The 25561-nt window shown below is 42.8% G+C and overlaps 2 protein-coding genes and 2 long non-coding RNA genes across 30 annotated transcripts in view; 1 reads left to right on the forward strand and 3 right to left on the reverse strand.

Annotated features, from left to right (window-relative positions):
* Window positions 1–104: 104 nt before the first annotated feature.
* Window positions 105–3646, reverse strand: LOC121110945. The gene is made up of 4 exons (XR_005860376.1): window positions 3249–3646; window positions 2906–3161; window positions 1595–1690; window positions 105–239 (listed from the first exon to the last, which is right to left on the reverse strand). It is a non-coding gene; the product is annotated as an uncharacterized LOC121110945 (long non-coding RNA).
* LOC121110944 lies at window positions 3447–4604 on the forward strand. Its single transcript, XR_005860375.1, has 3 exons — window positions 3447–3771; window positions 4024–4100; window positions 4326–4604. It is a non-coding gene; the product is annotated as an uncharacterized LOC121110944 (long non-coding RNA).
* Window positions 4605–8026: 3422 nt separating this feature from the next.
* Window positions 8027–25561, reverse strand: part of CHKA (choline kinase alpha) — a 47077-nt gene continuing 29542 nt past the window's right edge. For 6 of the 9 annotated variants that reach the window (XM_046942358.1, XM_046942355.1, XM_046942356.1 and 3 more), the window contains 11 exons: window positions 25350–25461; window positions 18270–18323; window positions 15076–15189; window positions 14359–14492; window positions 13991–14095; window positions 13571–13629; window positions 11859–11946; window positions 11217–11325; window positions 10645–10751; window positions 10256–10337; window positions 8027–9462 (listed from right to left, as the gene is read on the reverse strand). In XM_046942358.1, coding sequence (XP_046798314.1) covers window positions 9403–9462; window positions 10256–10337; window positions 10645–10751; window positions 11217–11325; window positions 11859–11946; window positions 13571–13629; window positions 13991–14095; window positions 14359–14492; window positions 15076–15189; window positions 18270–18323; window positions 25350–25461 — 1024 coding nt within the window. In that variant the 3' untranslated portion in view covers window positions 8027–9402. The remainder of the gene's footprint in view (window positions 9463–10255; window positions 10338–10644; window positions 10752–11216; window positions 11326–11858; window positions 11947–13570; window positions 13630–13990; window positions 14096–14358; window positions 14493–15075; window positions 15190–18269; window positions 18324–25349; window positions 25462–25561) is intronic. The other 3 variants (XM_046942359.1, XM_015286825.4, XM_046942361.1) reach the window with 1 other exon arrangement.
* The window catches only part of KMT5B (lysine methyltransferase 5B), a 54650-nt gene continuing 53126 nt past the window's right edge, over window positions 24038–25561 (reverse strand). For all 19 annotated transcript variants that reach the window (XM_040701739.2, XM_040701735.2, XM_046942335.1 and 16 more), the window contains 2 exons: window positions 25350–25461; window positions 24038–25152 (listed from right to left, as the gene is read on the reverse strand). The gene's annotated coding sequence lies outside the window, so the exon portion shown is untranslated. The remainder of the gene's footprint in view (window positions 25153–25349; window positions 25462–25561) is intronic.

Below are 25561 nucleotides of genomic sequence, written 5' to 3' on the forward strand. Positions count from 1 at the left end.
TGAGTTTTCTTGCACAAATGAGCAGCAATCACAGTGACTATATCTAAAAGATGAGTCAGAGCTTGACATACTTGGTAAGATGCAGGTAACTTTTCCTTTAGCTTCCTCCCACTGCTTCTGCTGCTCCTGGTGGTCCCACGTCACCTTCAGAAGAGCAGTAGGATCTCAGCAGTGCCCAGGGCTGGAGGAGACTTGTCCCTGTGGCAGGAAATAGTGCCCGCCCTGCAATGCCCATTGCCCTAAGTAGGCAAGAGGAAAAAGGGATGGGAGGAGAAGGAGTCCTTGCTCCTATTCATGAAATAAGGAGGCACCAAAAGGTGAAGTGATTTGCCTCAGTTCAAACCAGACATGCACGCTGGGACAGACGTGCTGGGAGACCTGGTTAGGCTTGCATCTGTTATCTATCTTATCGTTTTGAATTTTGATGTTTTTTGGCCCTGGAGAATTTCTGGGGGCACATTCATTGTATGTTGTAGGTGCAAATAAGTAAATGTAAAGGCAAAAAGGCATTTCACAGCTTAAAATGTCACCTGTCTCTCTGTCCTTGTCTGATACGAGGAGTCCCTTTTGTCATTCCCTACTCTCCTGCCATGTCCTCCTGGCTGCTGTCCCAGGCTTTCAGAGCACACATTCCCTCACTCAGCAGCCCCCCTCCTGCCTGCCTGCTGAGGGCTGCAGCTCTCCTTTTCCTTTTTAATGCCTTTTTCTTTGCTATGCTGCCCAGAACTCCTGCCCCCACTCAGTCACAAGATGTGTCACCTTAGGAGAAACCTGTTAGATGTGTGGATGGCTTTTACGTAGAGCACAACCCCAAAAAAAACCCTTGTAAATTGGGACACATCAGCTTATTTGGTGTGGGAAGCAGTGAAATGAGGCTAGTGGAAAAGAGGCCACAGCCTGCCAGCCCAGCAGCTGAGATGACCCAGGTGTTTCCAATTTGAGGGAGAAAAGGGTGGCTTATAAACAAATATCTAATGCATATAAACAAATGGGTACAGAAATAGATAGAGGCAGGTAAATATCCCTCAAAAAGCAACCCCATCACCAGAGCAGCAGAGCCAAACCATATCCCTCTTGTGCAGATTCCCCTATCCCTTGGCTAACCCATGGCCAAGAAAACCACCTCCAAGGTGCAGGTGAGCATGCTGCTCAGCAGGCTGCCAGTGCCATGAGTCACTGTTTATACTGTTAAACGATTAAGATAATTTTAATCCTCAAACTGTCAGAGCTGCTATAATTAGCCTCTGGCAACTTTCAATTTGGAGCTATTAAAGCGAATTGGAGATTTATTTCTCTGCAATCACTCCTCCCAGGTGCTGGCAGTCTGATTTGAGAGTGCTCGTTAGTGGGATGCTGAGTGTTAGAACTGGGCTTGGCTCCTTACAGCCCCCCAAGCCCACCTGGGAGGATTGCAGCTGAAAAGAAGGTGTGAGTGCAGGATGCAGTGGGGAGGGGAAGGAGTGGAAGTAAAGGAAGGAAATGTTGTGCAGAGCCAAAGGAGGATCTGAGGAGAGGCCACTTTGGGTAGAAGTGATTCAGCCCACAGCAGCCTTACATTTGTTCTTTGAATGGGTGAAGACATTGGTTTGCTCACCTCATGCTTGTCAGAGAGATGCTGAGCCTTGGGAATGGGCCCTGCTGGTGTAGTTGTGTCCCTATGGGGTTGAGTTTGCCATCCATCCACATTTACCTTAATATTATAGAGAACAAAGTAAGGTTTTGGCATCCTAACCCCACAGTTCCCATTTTCAAGCATTTAGCACCAAGACAAGAGCTGTATTCTAATCAGCCCATCTTGGTGATGTCTTATTAATACTCAAGACACTTCATACCCCATAAAGGGATGTGGGTGCCCCATCTCTGCAGTCACGCAAGGCCAGGTTGAATGGGGCCCTGGGCAGCCTGGTCTGGTGGGGGGCAACCAGTCCACAGCAGTGGGGTTGGAGCTGGATGATCTTCAAATTGTCTTCCAACCTAAGCCACTCTGTGATTCTATGATTCTGTGTACTGAAAGGGAATATAAGGGGAGGACAACCCAGCCTCAGTGCTGAGCAGCAGCTGGGACACCACTTGGCAGGGACAAGGTCAAAAATGAGCCTCAAAGAGCAACCACCATCCTCAACATGGCAGCCCTGAAGGCAGGGCAGGGAACACGTGGCAAGGTGGGAGGATGGGGGGTGTCCCATCACTGCCATGCACTCCTGCCTCAGCAGCTCAGCAGGCCAAATGCACCACGATTTTCTCTTATTACTGCTCAAAAATAGCCTACAAATCTTTCAGTGCACCTTAGCTCCAAGGGCAGCAATCTGACAGCTGGAAAAACACATGTATGTGTGAGCATTAAGCTGCATGGACAAAGCGAGGGCTGGAAGGAGTGCAGCTGGTGCAGGCGGGGCAGCACAGGCCCCACCTCCTGCTCCCAGCACAAGGAGGCCTTGGTGTGGTTACAGGCCTCGCTGCTCAGCTCAGCTCTTCCACCTGAGTATCCAGGCTGCTTGCAGGGGAAATGTTACCCTGTATTAAGTGGGTGCCCACAGGTGCTTTCCCAGAGTGTCCTTGATGTATGGCTTTAAGCATGTCAGTGAGCAAGTCCATGCCTCTAAGCAAAGTCACGGCTTCCAGAAGGTTGTCTTAATCATTAACCACAAAATATGCGATTTCCCAGCAATTTAGAGAGCACGGGTTGAGATTGAGATAACAGCAAAAGGCCATCAGAATTGGAAGTGCTGTTCTCCCTGCCCAGCCCAGTAAGATGCGGTGGGCACAAAGAACCCAGGAGGTCTCTTTAACCATCAGACAGCACCTCGGTGCTGTGTGGATGCCTGAGCACTGGCACAGGGACTCAGAGGCTGTGGGTCTCCTCTTTGGAGATCTCTAGATGTCCCCTGGCCGTGGGCCTGCACACCTTGCTCTGGGTGTCCCTGCTGGAGAGCTGTTTGGTTTCCATAGGGCTGGGGACAAAGGAGCCAGCTTTAGCTGGAAATGTGAGGTCATGCTGTTGGTTCTCCTCACAAAGTCACTGCCCCGGGGGCAGCCCGCTCTCTTGCTCCTTATCAGCCACCCCAAAGCAGCCCTGGCTGGTCAATCCCACACGCAGTGTTTGCTTTCAAGCGCTGAAGCCAAAACCTGTTGCTCAGAAGGACACGCAGGATCCAGGTGGCCTGGAAAGAGAGAAGCCTGTGTGGGGGTTGCTTCACACCACGAGCACACACGATGACAAGCTACGCTCTCTATTTTTACCATGTTACCTGGGTGCCATGTCACATGGCTCTTTGCCACTAAAGGAACCCTTCTTATTCCGGGTTTCTACAAAGCTGAAGGATCCCATGTGGAAAAGGCTGTCACAAGACAAATTTGAAGAGGAAAAAAAAAAAAAAAGGCAAAGCAAACACTTGTAGAAGTAAATAATTGCACAGCAGACACGTGAAGCTGTAAAACACGTGGAAAATACAGATACGTTGACCAAAAGGGCAGCGATCGGCCTACATTGCTCTGATCTGTGTCAGTGGAGGTAAAGGTCAGGCCCACAAAAGCTGTGGTTTAGAGGCAACATGATGGGAGAGCACTGTTGCCCTTTTGAGTGATGTCATCTTCCTGTGCTGAGGTCAGAAACCCCAACAAAGGGCAATGGAGCTCCTGAGGGCCATGGCTCTGCAGGGATCCCTCCAGCAGCTCAGGGAAGCAAGGAGCAACATGGGAGCTGCCGGGCACGGAGAGGCCAAACAGATGCAGAAGGCAGGGCTGGCTCTTGCAGGCTCACTGGGGGCTTTGGTAAACACCAGCACTTGTTTAGCGGGGGCATTTTCACAGAATCACAGAGTCACCAAGGTTGGAAAAGACCTCCAACGTCATCCAATCCAACCATCCACTTAGCACCAATATTTCCCCACTAACCCCTGTCCCTTAGTACCACATCTAAATGTTTATTAAACGCCTCCAGGGACGGGGACTCCACCACCTCCCTATCTCACCTCTTTTCCTCTTCCCTTCCTCTCTCTGGGTTATCTTTGCTTTCCTGGGAAGTGAGAACACAGCTTCTGACACTACAGAGATTTCCATCTTACCCAGTTGGACCACATGGATGCAGAAACACTGCCGAGGTATGACTGGTAACGTTTCCTTCCCCCTTTTTGATGAAACTGAATGGTAGAAAGAAACACTGTCATGTGTTCCTCATGCTCCTCACCCACTGATATGAATATTTCATAAAAACCTGCTTATTTATAAATGCATTTGGCAACAACAAGAAAGTAACAACAATAACAATAATGTTAGGGTGGATTAAGAAAAACAAATGAAAATGTAATGGAAGAATTTCATTTTAGGTTGTTTACACCTTCGAACTGGAATGAGAAAGACCTTGAAGTGAGTTTCAGAAACCTTAACTCTGAGTCCTGAATTTTCATCCAAAGTGTAATTCGATGCAAATGGATTGCTTATTGTATCCCTACAGAGAAACCAGTACTTTTCCAAAGACCTCTACGAGGGATTTATGAAATAACCATTTTCCTTTGTAACCGTAACCTTCTAATTAGATTTCATCCTAAGGTGAAGTTGTTAAACCCTTCAGAACTGAGACATTACACACAATTCTCTATAATCTCTTCCTGGGGAAATTATTGTAATATTTAATACTCTTTGTCTCGGGTAATTAGAGCAGGCTTCCTTCCGCCCTTCCACTCGCTGTTCCCTTTATTTACATCTGTGATGGGCTCATACAGCCATGGTCTGTGGGCTTCAAGTTCACACAGCTGAACACCATTCAGTGAGATCTGAAGAGAAGGACATGGGCTCAGAGGGATCATTCAGCATGGAAGGTCCATTTGGGCCACGGTGCCCTTTCCTTTGGTGTATGTGGCCAAGACAAATCTCACGTGGCTGATCCTGATGAGCTGTAGGAGGAAGTGCAGTGGCAGGGGGAGAAACCCATGTGCAAAGGGAACGGAGAGCTTCCAGATGGCAAACACCAGAGCTGAGGTCAGCAGATTTTCAAGACTATTGCAGACAGTGCAATCATCTCCAAACCTTCAGTTCCTGACCCGGTCAAGAGTTAAGCATCCTGCCCAAGGGGGAGATCCTCTTTCTCCAGGGCGGGACACAGCCAATGGGTAACAGCACAGCCCTCTGCAAGGCTGCTCCTCTGAGCAGCACTGCAGTGCTCTGTCAGTCCCAGACTCGAACCAAGGCCTGCTCAGGGAGCTGTCTTTTCAGGCCATTCATGCCAGTCAGGCTGGCCGGCAGCCAGACTTCGTGGCTGATCCCTGTTTAATGAGCCTGGTAGATACACATCATGTATGTCTTTGTTTGTGCATTATAATATGATCACACTTAACCCCGAGTCTGCAGGGGCTCTGCCTACTTGGGAAATGAAAGCCATAAAAAGCGAATTTCACATTAGGAAAAAACAAGCGGGCTGTTTGCTAGTGACCAGCTTTGTTGCCTGGGTACCCAGCACAGTAGCTCCTTTCTGCTCGCTGCCAAGGCCCTGTAAGAGCACACTGTGCTTCATTTCAGTCCAGAGCCATTAGGGCTATTTATTCACCTCCGGTGCAACGCTCCATTTGCCGTTTCACGTGAACCCAGCAGGCACCAGGGACAGCCCTGCTGAGCGCTGAGGGACAGCCCGACCACATCTTCCACAAGGATCTTTTGGGGAGGGTCTGAACCCTTAAAAGCCTTCTTCTTTATCAGGCTCAGCACACGGTGCTCCACCCCCCTACCTGCAGAGACAATGCAGGGCTGTGCTGCGCTGCCTGGCGGCTGCTGCCAGCTCCCAGCACCGGCTGCATCGTGCTGCTGAAGCTGCTCTGGGCTGGAGAAACAGCAGCGGAGCAGTTGGCTTCTGTCTGCCAGACTCATGATTTCACTGCTCCTAAAAAGCTCTGACACGTTAATGCGAATGCTGCCCGCAGAGACAGCAAAGTGCCGTCTCGAGGCACCTATCTCCAGCCACTGCAACTTAACACAGCATCCCCCAGCAGCCGGACCACAGCAAAGCACAGTGCTGGGGTTGTAAAGTAGAAGACATCAGCTAAGAGGTGGTGTTAGCACTTAGGCTGATGACAGTCAACTTTCTTCCTTCTAGGAATTCATTTATTCGCTTTCTCCTTCATTCTCTACTTACAACTCAGGTGATGTAACTCAGGAGGGAAGATTTAGGTTGGATGTCAGGGGAAAGTTCTTCACAGAGTAGTGATGCACTGTCAAAGGCTGCCCAGATAGGCTGTGGATGTCCCGTCCCTGGAGGTGTTCAGTGCTGGGTTGGATGGGGCCCTGGGCAGCCTGGCCTCCTATTAAATGTGTAGGTTGGAGGCCCTGCCTGTGGTGGGGGGGTTGGAGCTTCATGATCCTTGAGGTCCCTTCCAACCTAACCCACTCTATGATGCATTCTTTATTTCCCAGCTTCACAGGGCCCTGCAGAATTAACATAGGTTCTTCCCTTCCCGTCATCAAGACCAAAGAGATCTGCAGGACAAATTAAGTCCCCAGCCAACACTGCTGCAAGTCCCTGTGCCCTTTGGGGGCTTACACAGTCATAATTAGCTAAGATAAAAAATTATGTTCATCTGAAGAGGCAAAACCCAGCTCCTTCTGAATAAACAGCAGTGCTATCAAAGCCAAGTTAGTAGGGGGAAGGGGGGGGGTACAATTCCTATGGAAGGCAGCAGACCTGATTGAGACATGCACACACAGAGGGAGAGCAACACTGTTAGGGAAACCGCGTTTCAGAAAGCGATTTCAAAGAGGGATGCCAAACAGTCATGCTAAGTTTATCCTGTTAGTACCCTCAATGCTGGGGAATGGGGATTTGCCAGGATAGCTTATACTAGAAGTCTCATTTTCATCAGTTAAAAGCAGGTCCTTTCAGCAGCGTCTGGACTTGCAAAGTGATGCGGACGCTAAGTCAAGGATTTCTGAAGTAGACATAAAAGCAGACAGGAAAGAAAAGCTCCAGCACTGATTTTATTTTCCCAGTCAGCTGGAAGGAGTAACCGGTTTCAAATTGCCTTCATGAACAGCAAGCCAGACTGACTCAATTATTTTGAATTTAAAGAAAAAGTTGAACCACCCTGACAGCAAGCTTCAGGAAGGTGACTCCACAAGACGATACCCCAGCTGAGATGTGCCAATGCACGCAAGTAACTGCTCAGCCAGCTTGGAAGCAAGTTTAACCACTGCTACAACACTGCCCCACATGAAGTAACAACTAAGAAGAAATAGGAGCTGTAGCACTCTTATCTAAAGCAAGTTTTTGAAGAAAAAGAATTAAAAGAACTTACCCTTAGTAGGCAATCTGCAAGACAAACCTCATGTGGTGAACCTAAGCAGCGCTCCACCTCACTTAGATTGGAACCACCTGTGTCCCCAGCTCAGCCTAACACACAACACCTGGGACATTGCCACCCTTGCAGACCAAGCTCACTTTAAAGGCACAGGACAGCACGTCTGGTTTTTCCCTCAGCGGCTTGAGCACTAGAAGGAATACAGTCCTTTCCAACTAGCTGCCTAACATCATTCTGAGTTGTTGCTCTCTCTGCCATCCCCCACTGGATTAATTGTATGCAATAACGTACATTAAATGAAGCCCTCAGCCTTATAAATCACCCAAATATTCATACTACAAAAGCTTCACACAGCGTGCCAGTAAAACTCAGTACAAGCTCAACTTCCAGCAGCCTGAACACTGCCCTGTGGTCTGCTCAGAGCAGTCAGCAGGACAGTAAATTGCTTAAACCTAAACCTCCTCTCACCTCTAAAGCCATACACTTTAAACAGAGCTTCAGCCTACCTCTCATTACTTGTGTTAACAGCCCTTCTTCCTCGTGTGTACTACTAGTACTCAGTTATACAATAACTGCAAAAGGTACATTTAAGTAGAAGAGAAATCCCACAGCATAAAGCCTCAAGTTTAACTCCAGCTTATCCTAAAAGACAGAACCAAAGTATTTCCAGCACAGATTAAGGCCAGAAACTGCAGCCGTTTTACCCTGCAGGTACAAGGAAGGCTTAAGAACGTCAACTATGATCTTTTCAAGTGCTTTTATATTTATTATAAAGCATTAATAACTGTGTATGCAAAATGATTCTCTATACTAGAGAATAAACCGACAGCTTTTACAAGTTATGCAATACAGTACATGAAATGCTGCACATTTTTCTTCAACTGCTTGGAACAGTATTTGCTATACAAATGAAAAAAGGGTAGACTTAAAAGTTTATTATTTATAATACAGTGTGTTAGAAAGCACAACAAATAACGTTCAAAATAAACAAGTTCCCAAAAGTCTGAAGAAATCTTCGGATGACATGTACACAGATTATACTCAAGTTTCAATATACATGTTATTGTTCCCCACGAGACGCCCCACTTTACTGCATTGCTGGAACATGATGGAAATGGGAGGCACAAGAAAAGCACCTCCCAAGCCACATAAGCATTGGACGGGCAGAACAGCGACTTCCTGAAGTGTTCTCCGCAGTCTTTGGCTCTACTGTTTCTTACAGCCACGTACCGAGGCAACACCAGTCAAGAAGAGAGATGGGATTTGGTTTGTAAGTCTCGTCAGTGTCAGTCCAGTTGTCTGGGGAGTAGCTAGAGTAATTCAAGGCACTCTTCCCAGTGCTGACCGCCCACAGAACCCCCCGTGCTGGACGCAGCATTTTAGGAGACGAGCAGGCTGGGCTAAAGCATGTTCTTGGAGCATGAGGAACGAACGGGTGAAGACAAACTCCTTTGGAATGTCCAGTTCAAAGTTCATTCATACTTCACAGGCACACCAGCTTAAGAGAAACATTCACGTATATGCAGATAACACTTGAAAGCACACAGCTTCAATGTGTTTCCTTGCTTTATGGTTAAAGGGGTGTAAGGTATCAGCAGCTTTGAAGATAGTGTTCACGGGGCATGTTGAACCTAATCTCACAGTAAGATTTGAAGCCTACTTCACAGTGTAACAGTTGTCGCCTTTGCTTTTCCTTCTCATTAAGAGGCAACATCTGCAATGTATCGCCTTCACAGCTGTTCTGCTTACAACATTGGTCATCATGGACAACAAACCCCTAGAAAACACACAGTAACACTGTTTGCTCCGATGCAGGTGGTATTGATACTTAATCGTAAGCTTCTCCCAGAATATAAAATACCTTCTAGATTAAATTCTAGATTAAAAGGATTTTAAGATATTGCACTGTTGTATTTTACTTTTGCCTCTCAATCTCATTCCACATACTTATGAAACTGTAAACAAGTCATTTTTATACAGTCTTCAGTATTGTACTCCTGCCTTCCAAGGAATTGGAAGTCAGCAACACCTTCGTTACAGATACAGTAGCCTAAGCACGGTGAAAGTTCTGTCCAGCTGCCCTCTTCATACAATAACCACCAGGCCACTCCTCCCACATTCATACTTGGAGCTTCTTCTTCTGATCAAAGTACACATCGAATCTGGATAATGCATATTCCTGGAGAAACAAAGAACACTGAAACAGTGAGCAGCCGCGTTTCTATGTTTGGTAAGGGGAAACAATGAAGGTATTAACTGTGGTAACTTACTAATCCATCATCCCAATGAATTTGATCTATTTGCTCAAGATAATCTCTCCAAAGGTTTTCTTGCCTCTAAAATTTCCTCCCAGCTTTTATTTCAACCAGCTCTGTTAGCTGCTGCCACCAGAACGCCAGAGGAAAAGAAAAAGGAACTAAAAAAAGGCAAGATTTCACTAGGAATGGTTTCTGCAACACCTTCTGCAAGACATTCAGCATACCTTCAGGTTATATCACTTTACAGTACCCTGAACACCTTGCATCAGTGGTTTATCTGGAAACAGAAGCTACCTGGCATTGCTATTGTTGCACAGTGGGTATGAACATGTTATACGTGTACTCTGCAACTACTCACTTTTCCAACTCACACTTACTGTTTCCCCCTTGCAGGGGATCTCTTATTGCAGTAGAATCACTTCACTGCGAGGCAGTCACCCCCACTGCTGGGTCTGGCTATGTAACAATGAAAGTAATCTCTGAAATTTTTAGAATCCCAGGAGTTATCATTGCAATGAAGGAGAAAAAGCTACTAACAAATGGGTGGGTTGTTTTTGTTTGTTTGTTTTTAAACTCCACTTAGAAGTTTAAGTGGAGTTTAACTCCACTTAGAAGCTGCACTGAGCAGCCATTTCATTTACTCTGATAATGTCTCACAGTTTACTTGCAGCATACATTTTTAATTCAATGAAACTTCATTATTAAAGAACTTACCAGGTAACCAAATTCAATGGATGAGATCTTTGCTTGTATAATAGACCACAAACCCCAGAAGAAGTGTGACGCGAGGGCAAACCTGAAATGACAAGACTTTACTTACTATAACACCCAACCGAGTGCCAACTGCATCCAATATCCTGTTAGAATACCAGCTGTAGTTTGTGGGTGGCCACACCTTGCAGTGTGATACTACACAACATACCATTAGCTTCCCCAGTATTTTATTTACTCTGCTACATGCATAGCACATATCTAAAGCTTGCAGTTGACAGGCTTTTCTTCACCATATAGAAACTGCTTGGCATCTTCTTGGCTAAAGTTTCTCTGAGGTACAGAGGCAGGTATCGATGGAAGTTAAGACAGAGCCAAGAAAGGTACGTTACCTATTAACTTCTACCAACATATCTTCTTCTAGTTTGGACTTCTCTTCATTGCTCAGATTTTCAAAACCATCTTGGAATGCAGACAGGTAACTGGAGATAAAATGAAGCTAGAAGGCAAGTAATCAAAAACAGTTACAACCTGTCTCAAAGCAGATTTGCTTCTTTCAGAATTAGGCAGGCTTTTGAGCATGCTGTATTTTTTCCAAACACTGACAGTGCTAGAGTTAGACTAATGGCAATTCCACTGATGGCTTGGAAGTGTGGTTTATGAAAGGACAACAACTGACATTTTGTTATTGCCAGCTAATTTCACAGCTGCACTCCACAACTATTGGACTTCATTTCTGTGGTGCATTGTGAAAAAACACACAGTAGAAATTCTACCCTGAATGGCTGTTATGATCTTTGTACAGTTTTAAAGCAAAAGTAGTCAGGATTATAGGAACTACTATACATGGGAAGTCGTGGAAGAAAAAGTTCTGGAAAAAAGCAAGTCTAAATTAGAATTGGAAAGGAGAGTTAAGGTCTGAAGATTGTAGACAGCAGCTTATTACTTATTCTTATGTGCCCACCTGTTGCTTCTTTGAAGGATATTTAAGAACGCTAGCTTTGAAGAATGGATACTTCTCATATGTGTAATCATACATCCACTCACAGAAGTGATTCCCAATGTCAAAGCCTCTGAAAAAGAGATGGTCTTTATTTGCACACCAGCCATTTGCTCTTGCTCAATTAAGTTCAGAAGCACAAGGCTACTTGGTATAACTTGCTGCAGTTTTTGCTAAAGGAAGTATTTCATCTGTCATTTCTCTACAACTTCTTTGCAAGTCACTAAAACCAAGTAGAAAAGATGGGCAGCTATTGACAGAAATTACCAGCTACATGTAGACAGATAAAATACTCAAGTAAACAATACATCTCAGCACTAAGTCAGACACATCTAGCATTAGCATTACTTCTGTCTGCAATAAGTGAACAAGCTCTCCAATCCAGCAAGCTCCAGCATCTGTGACCATGTTTTCTCTCAGCTAAGCCTACACCCAAAGCTGCCAGAACCAAGGCTGTTTTGACTGGTTACATCTGTCGTCCACCACTACGAGCAGAACACAACTCATTAGGAATAGACGTAACCAGCAGCTCAGCACTTGCTCTCATTCTAGCTTTTAAAATGCAATACATCCTCTTGCTCAAGAGAAAAGAAGAAAGTGATTTACCGGTAATTATAGCTGCTGTATTCAAAGTCAATGAGCATCAGCTTTTGTTTTTCTGAATTCTCTCTGCCTTCTAGAAGCAAGATATTACCTAAAAGTGTTAGGAGAATATAAGGTAAGATAATGTTAATATATACAGCATACTCAGTCACAGGGAAATTACAGACAAGCCATACTGTGTCTTCAGAAACGCTGTTCAGATAATCCCAGCTATCCCTTACATCGACACAGAAGAGGAATAGGAACAGCCAAGTTGCAAAGTTAAGGTATATCCTATAAGCCTTGAAAAAGCAAGGAGCAACAAATTTTTCTTCTGTACAGGCAGGGAGGTAGGTCTGTTCCCCCGAGGCTCTGACTTCTCCAAGACAGTGCTCAGCTCACAGCTAAAGCAGGTGATGCCATCAGCCTTAACAGCCCTTGCTGAATTGCTTATAACACTCGAGATCTAAATTATGCAGCACCTCTCATACCTGCACAGCACCATCAGTGATCACACAACACTTGGGACAGGAATTGCTTTTCAGCAGCCTGAAAGCCATGGGCTTGATGGCCTTGCTCTTCTATGTGGCACAATAGGTACCTTTAGAAAAGCTCAGCCTCTTTCTGTATAAGGGAGATTGTTTTATCTGTCTTTCCATTCTCTTTATCACAGTAACTTATCTAAAACTCCTAAGTTTGCCTGCAGACAAATGATAACAGTTTTACTACTAGTAAATCAATTTAGTGTAATTCTAATTCTTGCTATATTCTCTACCCATATGTTGATCTTTATGTCAAATATAATTCACCTACCTTTGCACCAGTAGAACAAGCATAGTACTTTCCCTATTCCTTCAAATATTCTCCCTAAATCTTGAAAATTTAGCTTCCAAGTTGTCTGAACCCTATCATACTCCAAACTCCCCTAGTACTGCACCTGGCCACACCTGCAATGAGATCCTGAATTCTACTACTATTGAGATAGTTCTTCATTCCTCATTTCAGTGCCTTTTTCCCCTTGTGCTTCCTATCCCTCTGTGCCTGTCTGGGGCAATCTTTTTCTAGGCCCATTCCTCAGCCTTCGCTAACAGTGCTGGGACCCCTGAGAACACAACAGCCCCACATATGGCCCTGCTATGATATCCTTCCAGCTCAGCCTAGCTTACCCTCTGTATAGGTAAAAGGACATCCACATGCAGAACACAGCAAGCCAGCACCTCAAGCCCTGCCTCCTCTTTCTTCTCTCTTCTCCCTGGCCAACTAGTTCATAAAAAGTGCAATTTCCTACACGACTCTCAGAAAAAAGGGGAAGTAAGTTTTTTTTCTGATGTTTCTTACCAGTACAAGTTGAGAACTGCTGACTCAAATTCCTCTGATCTCCACTATCACCATTCACTTACTTTTTCAGCATCTTTCTTTCAAAAGGGCTAAAGAATATCCTATCTCACTTGAGGCTGCTGAGATACTGCTAAATAGGAAACTCAAACCTGTACTAACTGAGCTTGTGTACACGCCTAGCTTGAGTTACGACACTACAATCATTCTCTTCATTAGCCCAGACAGTTGTGAAGTAAGTGCATTTTGCCCTGCTGCTGCTGCTGCACACTGGGAGTGCACAGGCTGTTACTTCGGGTCAGCTGCCAGGGCAGTACCTTGATAATATGACTACGTCTCAGAGAGCAAACAAATGATCGGAAAAAGGCTCAACACTGCATCACTGAACAAGGCCAGCTTACCTTCCTGGCAGTCGTTGTGGCAAAATACAACTGGCGATGAAGTAGCCTCAAGCATAGCTCTAGAAAACAGCAATAAAGGAGCCAGTAAGTAACAGATCACTAAGTTCAGTTCAGCTTCTAGGTAAAGGATGGACTTTGTTATAAGAATTTGAAGCACTATTTACTTCTAACAAGAGCCTGCTTTCTTTATTGCAAGCACAAGATCAGAACAGAAGTAGGGCTTTATTGGTCAGCATCTTAGATCAGCAAGTGATTTTATTGATTTGTAGTAATGTTACACACAGGTTGGCTTCAGAGCCACAAAATCTCCAACTTGTAAGGTGAAACAAATATAGGGTACTATGCTGTACGATGTACTTCAACCAATACACAAATTGATACTAAAACTGAGAAGTAGGAGATAACTGTAGATAAGCCTACCTTAGATTTTTCATTTCCTGGGGTAGATTGTAACTGAGGAGTTTGTTCAGTTTCCTAGTTTTGGATTCTCTAGTAAATTTTATCCTCAGCACTTGGTTTAGATACCTATTAAAAATAAAGATAACAGTGCAGTGCTTATGCCAATAAATAAACATCTTCCCACATTAACATTAAATTTAACTAAAATCAAGGAAGTTTACAAATAAAGGCTGAAGAAAATGTATTCCCCTCCCACCCCCAAAGTAATTTAAGACCATCAGATAACTAAGGAATGGTTTTTGAGTACCCTGTCATTCAGGAAGAATGTTCCAAATATCAAGTTTACGACAAGCCACTTTGTTCCTGTACTTTAAATAGTGTAAACTTACTTTTCCATTGTCCCAAAAAGCCACTTAGGTTCTTTATTAAATGGCATTTTCATGCCATGAAATATTGCCATCTTCTCAGCTATTTCAGCAGATATGTCAGGCAAGCTTAGTTCTTCAGTACTTAGTTTCCTGCTCTGTAATAAAGTACAGTATTCTTTAAGTACAGTTAAGTGAGAAAGATGAGTACTAGAATGAGTTAGTACTTAAGCAATACACTTTTCCTCATCCCCCCAGTATGAACTTAAACTGATAAACCGTATTTGGAAAAGCTGAGTTAGCTAATCCAGCTTACTTATGACTTAATCAACTCTGCTCTAGATCAAGACCTGGGGAATATCAAATCTCACACCAAGAATACCCTCAGAGCAGACTGAGTATAAATATTTAAGGACATCAAAAGCATCTGCTCTCGCTGCTTTTAAAGGAAAGTGTTACTCTATAGCTTCCAATGCTATGTTTGGTATCTAACAAGCTTTTTATCTTCATTTATTAGTCTCTGCTACAGCTGAGGAATTTTTAGATATCTCTCCCTGGCAAGAGCTATAACTGGGCTCTCCAACACCCACTGTAACTGTATTGAATTACAGCTAGCACTTACTGCAGACTGCCAAGTATTCCATTCCCACATCCCTGCTTCTCTGGGCAGTTCAGAGACCTTCCTGTCACGATCAATTAAAACAACTACCAGCCCACTAACTAACCATGAACAGGACTTACGGGAATAAACTCCTCTAGTCTCCCCTGTGGAAAGATTCCATACAGCTTTGGGCCAAGAGCTCTTTCTGCAAGAATGGCAAACATAACGCTCTCCAAAACCATGGCTTCTGCCCCCTGAAAAACAAAAATGAAAAAAAAAAATATCAAAACATGATGTGGTGCCTCCAGGAAAGTTTAGCAAGTCTCAGACTGGGGAGGAAACAAGTGCTGTTTAGATACCGCTGCATGGGCCAGGACAGAGGAAGACTACGCAAAAACCAAACTATTCTCTCCTCCTTAAGCTGTGGGAACTCTGCAAATTTATTTCCCAAAGGAGCTTATCCTACTGAAATGCATCACAGGAACTTCAAATATTATTCTTAGTGATTTTAACACGGTTTGGAGCAGCATCTCATGAAAGGACAGTTTAATCATGCAAGTGAATGAAGTGAGTGACTGAACTAATCAGCTTTTCATTCAGAAGAATGAATCGGGGTTTGTTTCTACTAAGCACGTTTCAGATCTTCCCTCTTTCTTTTTTTATTAAAAGGAGAGAATAATTTAAACTCCCACTAAGGAGGGGAGGGTGAATAAACATTCTTCCTTCGCTATGTCCAAACATACCTCAGCCTTCATGAGGTTTCCTTTACATCAGTAAACTCAGCCCATAACAATCATAGGCCAGGCAGGTTTTTTTATACAAAGTATGTCTCAAAAAATACAGTTAAATACAGTTAAAGTCACTGAAGTACAGCTTTCTTGAAAGATTACTTCTAAAACTGAAGCCATAAAATCTCTCCATCTAGCAACCACGTCACCAGGGATCCAGCTGTACTTACATTCCAGAGGTTTATGAACTCTGCTGATATTTGAGCAGCTCACCTCAAAACCTGACCCATGACACTAACAAGCCTAAGTAGCAAGAGCACAAAACCAGGAAAGCTCTCAGGCATTTTGGACTACAGAGCCTTTTGTATGAGTACACTCACTGCAGCCTCAGATAGCAGATAACCCTTTTTATTCAGGTTCTACTCTAAAGCAATCTTCAAGCAGTTTCACAGCTATTTTTTTTAATTACTCTCCTACATCTTGTGGCACTGATACACTCTCAGGAAAGCGCAGCATTTCACTTTCAAGTGCAGCGAAGACTTATAACCACATTCTGAAGCATTAGCTTCAATAGAAAGTGAAGAGGCCATCAAGGAAATCACTTCAGAGTTTCAGATGACTTGCATACGAATCAGTAAACCCATGCCCTCCACTATTTTGCCATCTCAGCTGAGGCAGAACTAATGCACCAAAAAGATATATAGATAGATAGACAGACATAGATATATAGACACAGACATAGACATATATATTATCATTTCACAAGCACTTAGCTCCATAGATGTGGAAGTTCTAAAGCCTAACACCAAGCACTAAAAAGAAAAGCAAATTAGACGTAGGTTACTAAATGTCGACCCCAATGCCAACAGACAGTGAAGTTGTGTGTTGCTGTTACAACACCAGGGTGTTTTAAAAGCCTCATCACAGCAATTCTGTTGATCGTGCCCACTAAGATGTTACCTTCTTGATTTCACGTCTCACTACAAGAGAATTCAGGATACTTGGATAACAGCAAGTGCCAAAGGAAAAGAATGACCTCATACATGAAGAACAATTGAGAAATTTGATCGTCTGTGAAGATATCCTACAAATCCCCAGTCCTGTAGATCCACTTCCTGCAAGAGAAGTATGCTCCTTCCCCTGAATTCAAGCTCAAGTATTCCTTGAACCCACCTAACTTTATCCCACCATTTTATCCTAAGAAAAGTCAAAGAAACTTTGATAGCCATCAACACAAATAAGCTCCAGAACAGCTGACAAACTTAGTGTTCCTCTATAGCCCTTTATCCACAGATTACAACCTCAAATCAAGCGTTAATAGCAGAGTTCAAAAGGAGGCACGTTTTTCCACTCGTCCTATGTCTGATCTACATTAAGATTCCCCTTAATGCATCAGGAGTGGCAATCAGAGAGATTTCCATTTACCATTTTGGTTACTTTCGTAATGGGTCTGCCTGATCCTCATTACCTACGACACTTGAAAATGCAGAACATTCAAATAATCCACAGCTACGCCTGTAAGTTTCTAAATGTTGTTTCAGCAGTATTAATAAGAATGGCTGCATGGCTCCAAGAAAGACCTGCCTCGAGATAGAAATACAGGTGAACATTACCCAAACACAGCAGCAGGAGAACACTGAATTTGAACGCTCTCAGACCTGGCACTTAAAAGACAAAGGTTTGAATGGGGCAGCAAAAGAACTCCTTCTGCCATAAGATCGGTCGCTTGAGAACAAGGGCAGCTCCGCTAACTTCACTGAAATTCCACCCAGACTTCAAAAGTAGGCATTCAAAAACAAACATTCTAGAATGAGTTTAAGGTGAATTGAGTTCTACTCCCCAGAAAAACGCTTACGCCATTTCAGATTCCCAGGAGGCAAAAACAACACAAGAAAAAAAGCAGCATTTAAACTTGAGTAATACGTACTCCTCCTTAATCGCTGCCAAAGCCATTACGGAACTGAAAAATGACAGTACAAATGATAACGTGTAAGAAGCAAACCATCTGGCTAACAAGCTGCAATGTTACCCCCTAGGAGAAATACTGCCAAGGTAAAAATCCAAGCTACCAAATTCGGTTCAGATGACTATAAAGAAGTTGCACTCCGCCAGATATTACGCTGGATGAGCAGAAATGGTTCCAAACACAAGCAGCCTGAAGTTTGCAGAACGCAGATGATCCAAGCACAGGGCTAATCAAAACCACTTTGTGTTCAAAAGGAACTCCCCAGCTCCATATACTTTCCTCAGAAGAATTAAGTTTGATTTATTATAGAGTAGGGATTAGGTAGAGTGCTGACCCTCCTCTAGCACAGAAAGAAGAGCCCTGCTTCAGTAGCTACAAGGGCAAGAATTGGTACAAAACCATCTACATTGGAATGGAAGTGTTTCACGTTAATGTAGAATACTTAAATATCTCCAAACTATGTACAGACACATCACTGTATCTCTTATGAGCACATGGATGTGTTCTCTTCCTTACTTTCCTCAGTTTCTAAAAACACAGCCCAGGCACCAGGCAGATTGACTACTGGTTCAGAACAAGCAGGCTCATGGCATTTCCCTAGTTTTGAAATTCTCTTAAGTAAGCAAACTTAATTACTTACTTGCAAGTCATTTTCCTTTTGAGACTGTTCTGATTCTCCTTTATTACAGGACCTCTATGAATGAGAAAAAGCAAACACAATGAGAAGATGAAATTTAACATGATTAACCTGCAACCACCAGAACAAAGGGAGTAGAAGTGCCAGCTACAGTTAACTACGTGACTCAACAGTGTCTTGATCTGTGACAACTACAGCACTAGCATCCATCTGACCTCTGACCACAGTACTATTCCACCGATTCCAAAACCTTTCAAAAGGATGTGCCACTGAGACCAAGCCACTCCTGTAAACAGCCCAGGAGATGAGGTTCAGGTGTTTTTGCTTCCCAGTATTTCAAAAGTGCATTTCGATGCATCACAAGCTTAAATATATGCTTTTAATTAAGAGAAAATTAAGTCCCTCTGAACAACGTTTGGGACGATATTCTTCTTGCAGCTAAAACTTAAGAGATAAACTACATAAATGACACGAAAGCTTTTGAAGGACTATTGGTAAAGCTCACAAAGCACTTGTAATTACCTAATTTTAAATGGTTTTTTTCCCTGAATTCTTTTGGCTACAATTTCCTTATTTATCGGATACTGCCCGTGCTGTTATGTGCACATAGCACTGGGTATGCAAATCCAGGATTTACCTTCAAATGAGATGCCCATGGAAGCTAAAGACATATCAGCAAGAACTGCAGTCCACAAGCAAAGCTTTAACCAATGCCATGCAAAATGTGCTGTGCTAGGCTTGCTGACTGTCAGTATAAAGCAGCTTCAGAGTACCAAATCACACCCTCAGCAACCCCACCTTCAATGGCACATGCTTTTAATGGAGCCACACATTTAAAATTCAAGATGTAAAAAAAGCCTTGTCCTTTAAAGCCCTGAGGGCAAGGAGAAGAGAAAGCAAATACTTGCTTTGATTTAGCGATAGTTTGTGGCTGCTACTTTATGTTGCAATTCCACCATAGGCTGTTTAAACCAGAGTGAGTTTAGAGGCCCATGAAGGCAGCCTGCATCTCCACCCTCTGAATAAAACGTGTGATTCACAGAACCGTGTGCATACCTTTCTGTCCCAACGTTCTAACATGTCCAGAACGGGTGGAAATACGAACTTAACAGAATACAGTTAAGCAACACCAGCTGTCTTCAGTACAATACAACAAGCTAACGATTTACACGAGCTGTGCAGTTACGTTATCTCAGAAGCTATAGAAGAAGTATAGTTAACATGAATCGATGGTCTTTCAGCAAGTACTTCCCATTCCACTAGGATACTAAGCTTAAAACAAGACAATATGAAGGCTACTATTAGCTTATATTCCTTTCAAGGAAATTAATAAAGTCAAAACGCATTCACTAAAAGCTAAACGTGTAACTACACAATAGCATTAAAGTAATTTACAGAGAGCTTCTCTGAACAAGCATGTCCTACATCAATACCACTATTGCATCTTACAGATTTTTTCTTGAACAGTCAGAAAGTTACTCACCATCCAGGAGTCTTTCCTGATTAATGGTGCTCTCAGAATGGCTCAGTTCATCAGAAGGTAAGCAGATTAGGCTTTCCCCTAGAACCTGAACTGGCGTCCACTTTACAGAAGGCACGTGTAAAGAGCTAGCCAGTTCTAAGGAGTCCACCTCAAATTAGCGTTGGAGATACCCTAATGGCATCCACTGTGCCATTAGGAGGAGGCAGTTAGGGATGTTACTGCAGAGTCATCAGAAAAGGAGACTTCTGCAGCACCCCTTCCTCTTTTCTGTTCCCTCAGCATACGGCATTAGTGTCCAGGGGAGGATGAATGCAAAGTAATTCGCAAACAACTTGTAGATAGGAATGGGAGCTTGGAGAGGATCAGTCTTCACAAGTGGCCATGTACTCAGCCTAGAATTAGCAAAGCCTCCGGTACATGCAGTCAATGTGAATGGAGTAAAGCAGGATGCGATTTCATGTAACAGAAATTTAAGAGTTAAACTCTTTAAGAGTTCAACAGATGTTCAAGCGCTGCGATTCGATTTTCTGTCTGCACAACCATCTATGAGAAAAGTGGCTCAAAGCCAAACACCTCAAATCATGAGATACCATCACGTAGATATTCATCTACATAACCAGCTCACCCTCTTGGCTCAAACAACCAAAACTTCAGGTGTTGTTAACTCCACTACCCCACTCCAACTTAGGCCCAGTGCTGGGAGCTATTTACTTTTATAGCAATGAGGAGGTTTTATTTACTCAAATAGGAGAAGGACTAAATAACCTCTGGAGGATTTTAATCAGTCCCTCTGAACAGAAATATCAACTAAGAATGGGCACGTGCTCTACATCTTTGGGAACAAACTATCTAACTATTTGTTCAGTGGTTGTTACTGTGAGAAGGTCTGTGCTCAAAGCAAATACAGAAATCTCACGAGATTTTAGTTAGAGAGGACAACTAAATGCACAAAGGCAATCAAAAGTTGCATATAGTCTACTTTGAGGTTCACTGATCATGGAAGCTAATTAACTGCAGCACATTACAGATAGGAGATCAAAGTCCTAGAAGGGGAGACACTCCGCTTTATCTGTGATTAGAGGACAACCAGGCTGTGTTTACACACCTGGCAGTTTGATACAGAGCATGGAGTTCTTCCAGCATTTTCTCCCCAACTCCCCGTATTTATTTCTTTTGTAATTAGAAGACAAATAGTATTTAAGAAGATGCTTGATGGAAGAACTCTGTAGAGAGGGAGCAAGTTGTACCTTTTTTCCAACGTAACTGCAAGCTCTGCCTGCAAATGCAAAACTTATAAACTAACTCCACTTTTCTGCATATATTCAGCTTTAGTTGTTTCCAAGTAGGTATTAATCATAGCACTGCAGTATTTTCAAATCCCAAGAAATTACGACACTACAATGGACTGACTGAGAAGTTAAGGCAGCAGGGGAAGCCTGTTCTAATTCTAGAAGCTGGCAGAAGACGTTTATTTGAACAGGGTGGGAACACAAACAGTTTTAGATTCAGCAGTGACTATTTCTGCTCCTGAGAGCCTACCTGCCTTTCATCTCTGATCCCTGCTAGGCCTGGAGAAACACATTAATCAGGAAGTCCTAGTATCTAATACGTGTAGGACTTGAACTAGGAATTCTTGTTCAAAAGCCACAAAGACTTCTCTAATCCTCTTCATTTCAAGTTACCATTCTCTTATGAGGGAGCAGAGGAAAGGAAGGGGCAATATTTTGAGATTTTGTTATTGCTCTAAACATTCAGATGCACAGACAGTAGCTGGTGCTACTTAAGCCTTATTTTTAAACATTGACATCCAGTACTAAAGAAAATGAAAGCTGTAGAGAACGCTCCAACTTCAGAGATCTCATACTATACCGTGAATCGTGTCTGTCACCTGGAAACCAGAGTGCTCTAGGCACGATCGCATGGGCAAGCCTGCAGCAGAGAACACATGCATATACAACTAAAGTGGTACATTACCCCCAGAACACCCTTAACTCCACCCAACACAAATATATCCCCGTAAGAGGTGTTTGGTTTCTTTCAAGCCGTCTGCCAGTGCCAGGGATTTGTAGTTACTCCATGCTACAAACAGACATGGACAGCGACAACCACAGAAGACGTTGATAATTACAGTTACACAGCAGTCTGCATTTTATTTAGTTAAAAAAATAAAGAACAAAAGGCAGCAAGGCAGGTATGGAAAAGGATTTGCCACAGAACAGTGGCGACCATTCATACTTATTCTGTGTCTGCTCACAAAGAAATTGAGAGACCAGAGACGAATGTTAGGTATACTGGTTTGGTTTTCCTCATTTCTATGCAAGATTTTCTTTTAGCTATTGCAAAGTAACAGAGCCCCAGTGAAACAGAGTTCAAGGTTCTTTTGACATGTGTAAAAGAATGGGAATCAATCACCACTTTACCTTTTGATAAGGGAACTTCAAAGAAATCCACCTTAATTTGGGCTTTTCTTTTGTTGGCGCTAACGTATGCTGAGATCCTATTGGTATTTCTAGGAGGTGGGAATTCTTTTTTTCTGAATTTAAGTAGAACTACTGCAGTGATGATCTGTATATGAAATCCAATCTTGAGGTCTGAACATGAAACGGCGCTGCGGAGAACTTTTTGCTTTAGTAATTGCAACTGAATTTAGCCAACAATTCCAGTCATTTTGCAATGAGGAAGTTGTATTTTCAATGCTCCTCTTTAAATTTAGCTACTCAGCTGGAGCGAGAATAAAAGCAGAGTAAGACATTTCCCCTTTTCCAATGGGTGACATATCTGCATTGTGCCTCAAATGTTTGAGTTTTAATGTGGTTAGTACTTTAACCTGTCACAAGCACAGATTCTTGTCTTAAAAAAAAAAAGTTCTGCTCAAGGATATACTCAAGAGAAGTCCTTGATTTTTAAACATCCATGCCAGTATGACCATTGGTAACAATGGCCAAGCTAGTTCCATTCATCTCCACCCAACTCCCCCCACAACATTCATGCACACAAAAAAAACTGGCTTTAACATATCAGTTATGACAGAGGAAGGCACAAAGCCTTCCCTGCGTGGCAGCTTTAGCCAACTGGCATGGCATATATTGGATGAGTTTCATGTACTGACATTTGTGTCTTCCAAGATTTGTAATAAGCAAACTGGGGCTATTTTCAAACTGCAGAAAAGGTTCCTTTAAAAGGTGGCTCAAAGAAAATGATGGTGTCAGTATTATTCACTCAAGTTAGTATGGAGTGCCTACTTTTCACTTCTACCCTATTCGAATATTTTACTTTCATTTGTCAGCTGTAGCTGTATCAATTTGGGGCAGATTGCTACAGATCTGCTGTACTGACAGGGACAATAAGAGGAGCTGGTATCACTGTTTTGTGCTCCAATTGCAACAGAAAACAAGATGGGCAAGAGTTGAAACGTACTACAATGACTCAAAAAGTGGTAACTACTAATACCCAGTGTCAGTTAGAGATAAGCCATTGAGAATTAAGTCTTGATTTTAGCATTAAGGTCTCAAAACTCAACTTAAGTGGGGTCCCTTAATTTCTACAGGGCTTTAAACTCAAGTGATGTAATTAAAAAAAAGTGAAGGACATGACAAGAGGCTTGTCATAGGATTCTGCTTAAGCCACGCTGAAATCCATACGAATCTTAAGTTAGGTTTTCAAAATACCCCAATAAAGCAGTTTGCTTATATTTTAACTTGCATTTAAGGTACAGGGGCTGGAAGAGACAAATGTTTGTTGACAAAAAATTGTGAACCTCAATGCAATCTGAAAGTTTTACCTTGGGACTTTTTCTGCTTACTTAACCTTTAGTGAACTGCACCAACAAGAGCAGTCATTTCACTGCCACTACGGAAATAAAGGAAGTTAGACATCTCAAAAGATCCTTCAACACCAAGAGCAGAAAGGTTAGAAAGTTATGAACACACTTTCAATTTTCAAACCAAATTAGTTCCCTGATTTTAGAGCCCCCAATTTTGTTGATTTCTTCAGCAAACCAGGGCACAGAAAAGACAAGTTAAGGAAAACCCTGAGGGAAGAGAAGGGCAACCAAACACTAGAGTCTACTTGTCCTTTACAAAAGAAAAAAGGGTGATGGGGGGAGCACTACGTTTCTTCACAGCTCTTGGGCAACAGAAGTTCTATCACTACATTAAGATTTATAGCCCATGTTCCTACTGAAGACGTCTACATATCAAGTCAGTACTGCATTAAAGCCATTAATAATTATGGAAAAAAAAAAGGTATCACCAATCCTAGTTGCTTCAGAAACAGTTTCTCCGAGTTTTTTTTTTTTTTCCTCTGCTTTATTTTTGGTTTCTTTTAAGCCAAAGTACAGATTATTTAAACTGGAATTAATTCACTTTTACACACTTCTGGTTTAACTTTCCCAACACGCATACAGTGGTGTAGTCAAATGCTCCATGCTACTCCAAATCACTGCAATCTTTTACGTGATTTCTGGTGAAGTCTGCATCTCACGTTACATAAAAACACTTGAAAGCCAGTTAAGGGACAGTATCCAATGAGATTTTGGATAGTCAGTTTGGTCAAAGCAGCAGACGCAGGAAGAATGGACCAAAATTTCCAGAACAGTCAATATCCTGCAGATATTGGATCAGTTTTTCAAAGCAAGCGACTATTAGAAAATATCACAAATTAACAGATAATGAAACCAGACCCTCTATGTCAAATAGAAACTATTGTCAACATCCAAACGTAATTTTATGAAGCTGCCATTGTTCATAAGGCCGAACACTTATGGTGATTTACTGCAGTGTAATCAAACGTCTAGCAGAGATGGATACAAGATCTGCCATATAGTCCCATAGCAATTGGCTGTAAGCTTTAGAAGAGATCATCTCTACAAAATTTTCCTACAGCTTCAAACAGATTTGCCAACCACTTCTCTGAAGGTTCGACAAATTTAAATGCTGTTGACATTTTACTGTTTTTACTGACAAAAAAAAAAGGAACAGCACAAGAGTTTGATAAATATCTTGTGAAGCTTTTATGCCAGCTATGGGGCACATCAAGCACTTGGGAAAACGTTATTTTGGAATGAGATGGCTATATGGCATTGATGTTTGCGCATTGGTTTTATTATAACACTATAGATCAAGTCTTTCCATAGCACAGTTACTCACGAGGTCTCTAATAAAATGCTTGAGCATCGTGTCAGTTAAGTTTGACAAAAACTTTAATCTCAGTTGTAAGCCCGACTAAGGCTGAAATTAAATGGTTTACTCCTCTTGCTAGTTATGCCAGTCCTACATCACTGTACAGAAGCAGATTTTAATAATGTTTCAGGAACACCAGAGTCCAAACTTAACACCATAAACAAAGCATTACTGATCAAACGGACAGCAAATGAGTCTTCAGCTGATAGACGCCAGCCAGGATCTGCGTAGAAAGGAGTGTAAGTTCTAGACAATAACAAACTACAAAGAGCACTGCCTTAAGCTAGCCATCTACCCCACTGCAGCTAAAACACATGCCCAAATGGATAACACAGCAGTGTGTCACAGATGAAGATCTCCAAACACATCTCCATTAAGCTCCAGAAGCCCTCCCGCTCCCAAGGCACTCCATGTACTCACCATCTGCAGGATTGCACCATATAAGCGCAGCAGAACTTTCCGTGGCTCATCTGCAACTGTCTCAATGGAATCAGGTAGCGAGCACTGAAACAGCATGTTGCTGAGGCCACCTCTGCAAAGAGAAGAGAATGGATTACTTGCTAACTTGGATGAGCTATGAACATACCAAGTTCGTAACTTGCTATGAACCGGAGACGCACTAATACACCTTT

Source organism: Gallus gallus, chromosome 5, assembly GCF_016699485.2.
Source record: "Gallus gallus isolate bGalGal1 chromosome 5, bGalGal1.mat.broiler.GRCg7b, whole genome shotgun sequence".
NCBI lineage: Eukaryota > Metazoa > Chordata > Aves > Galliformes > Phasianidae > Gallus > Gallus gallus.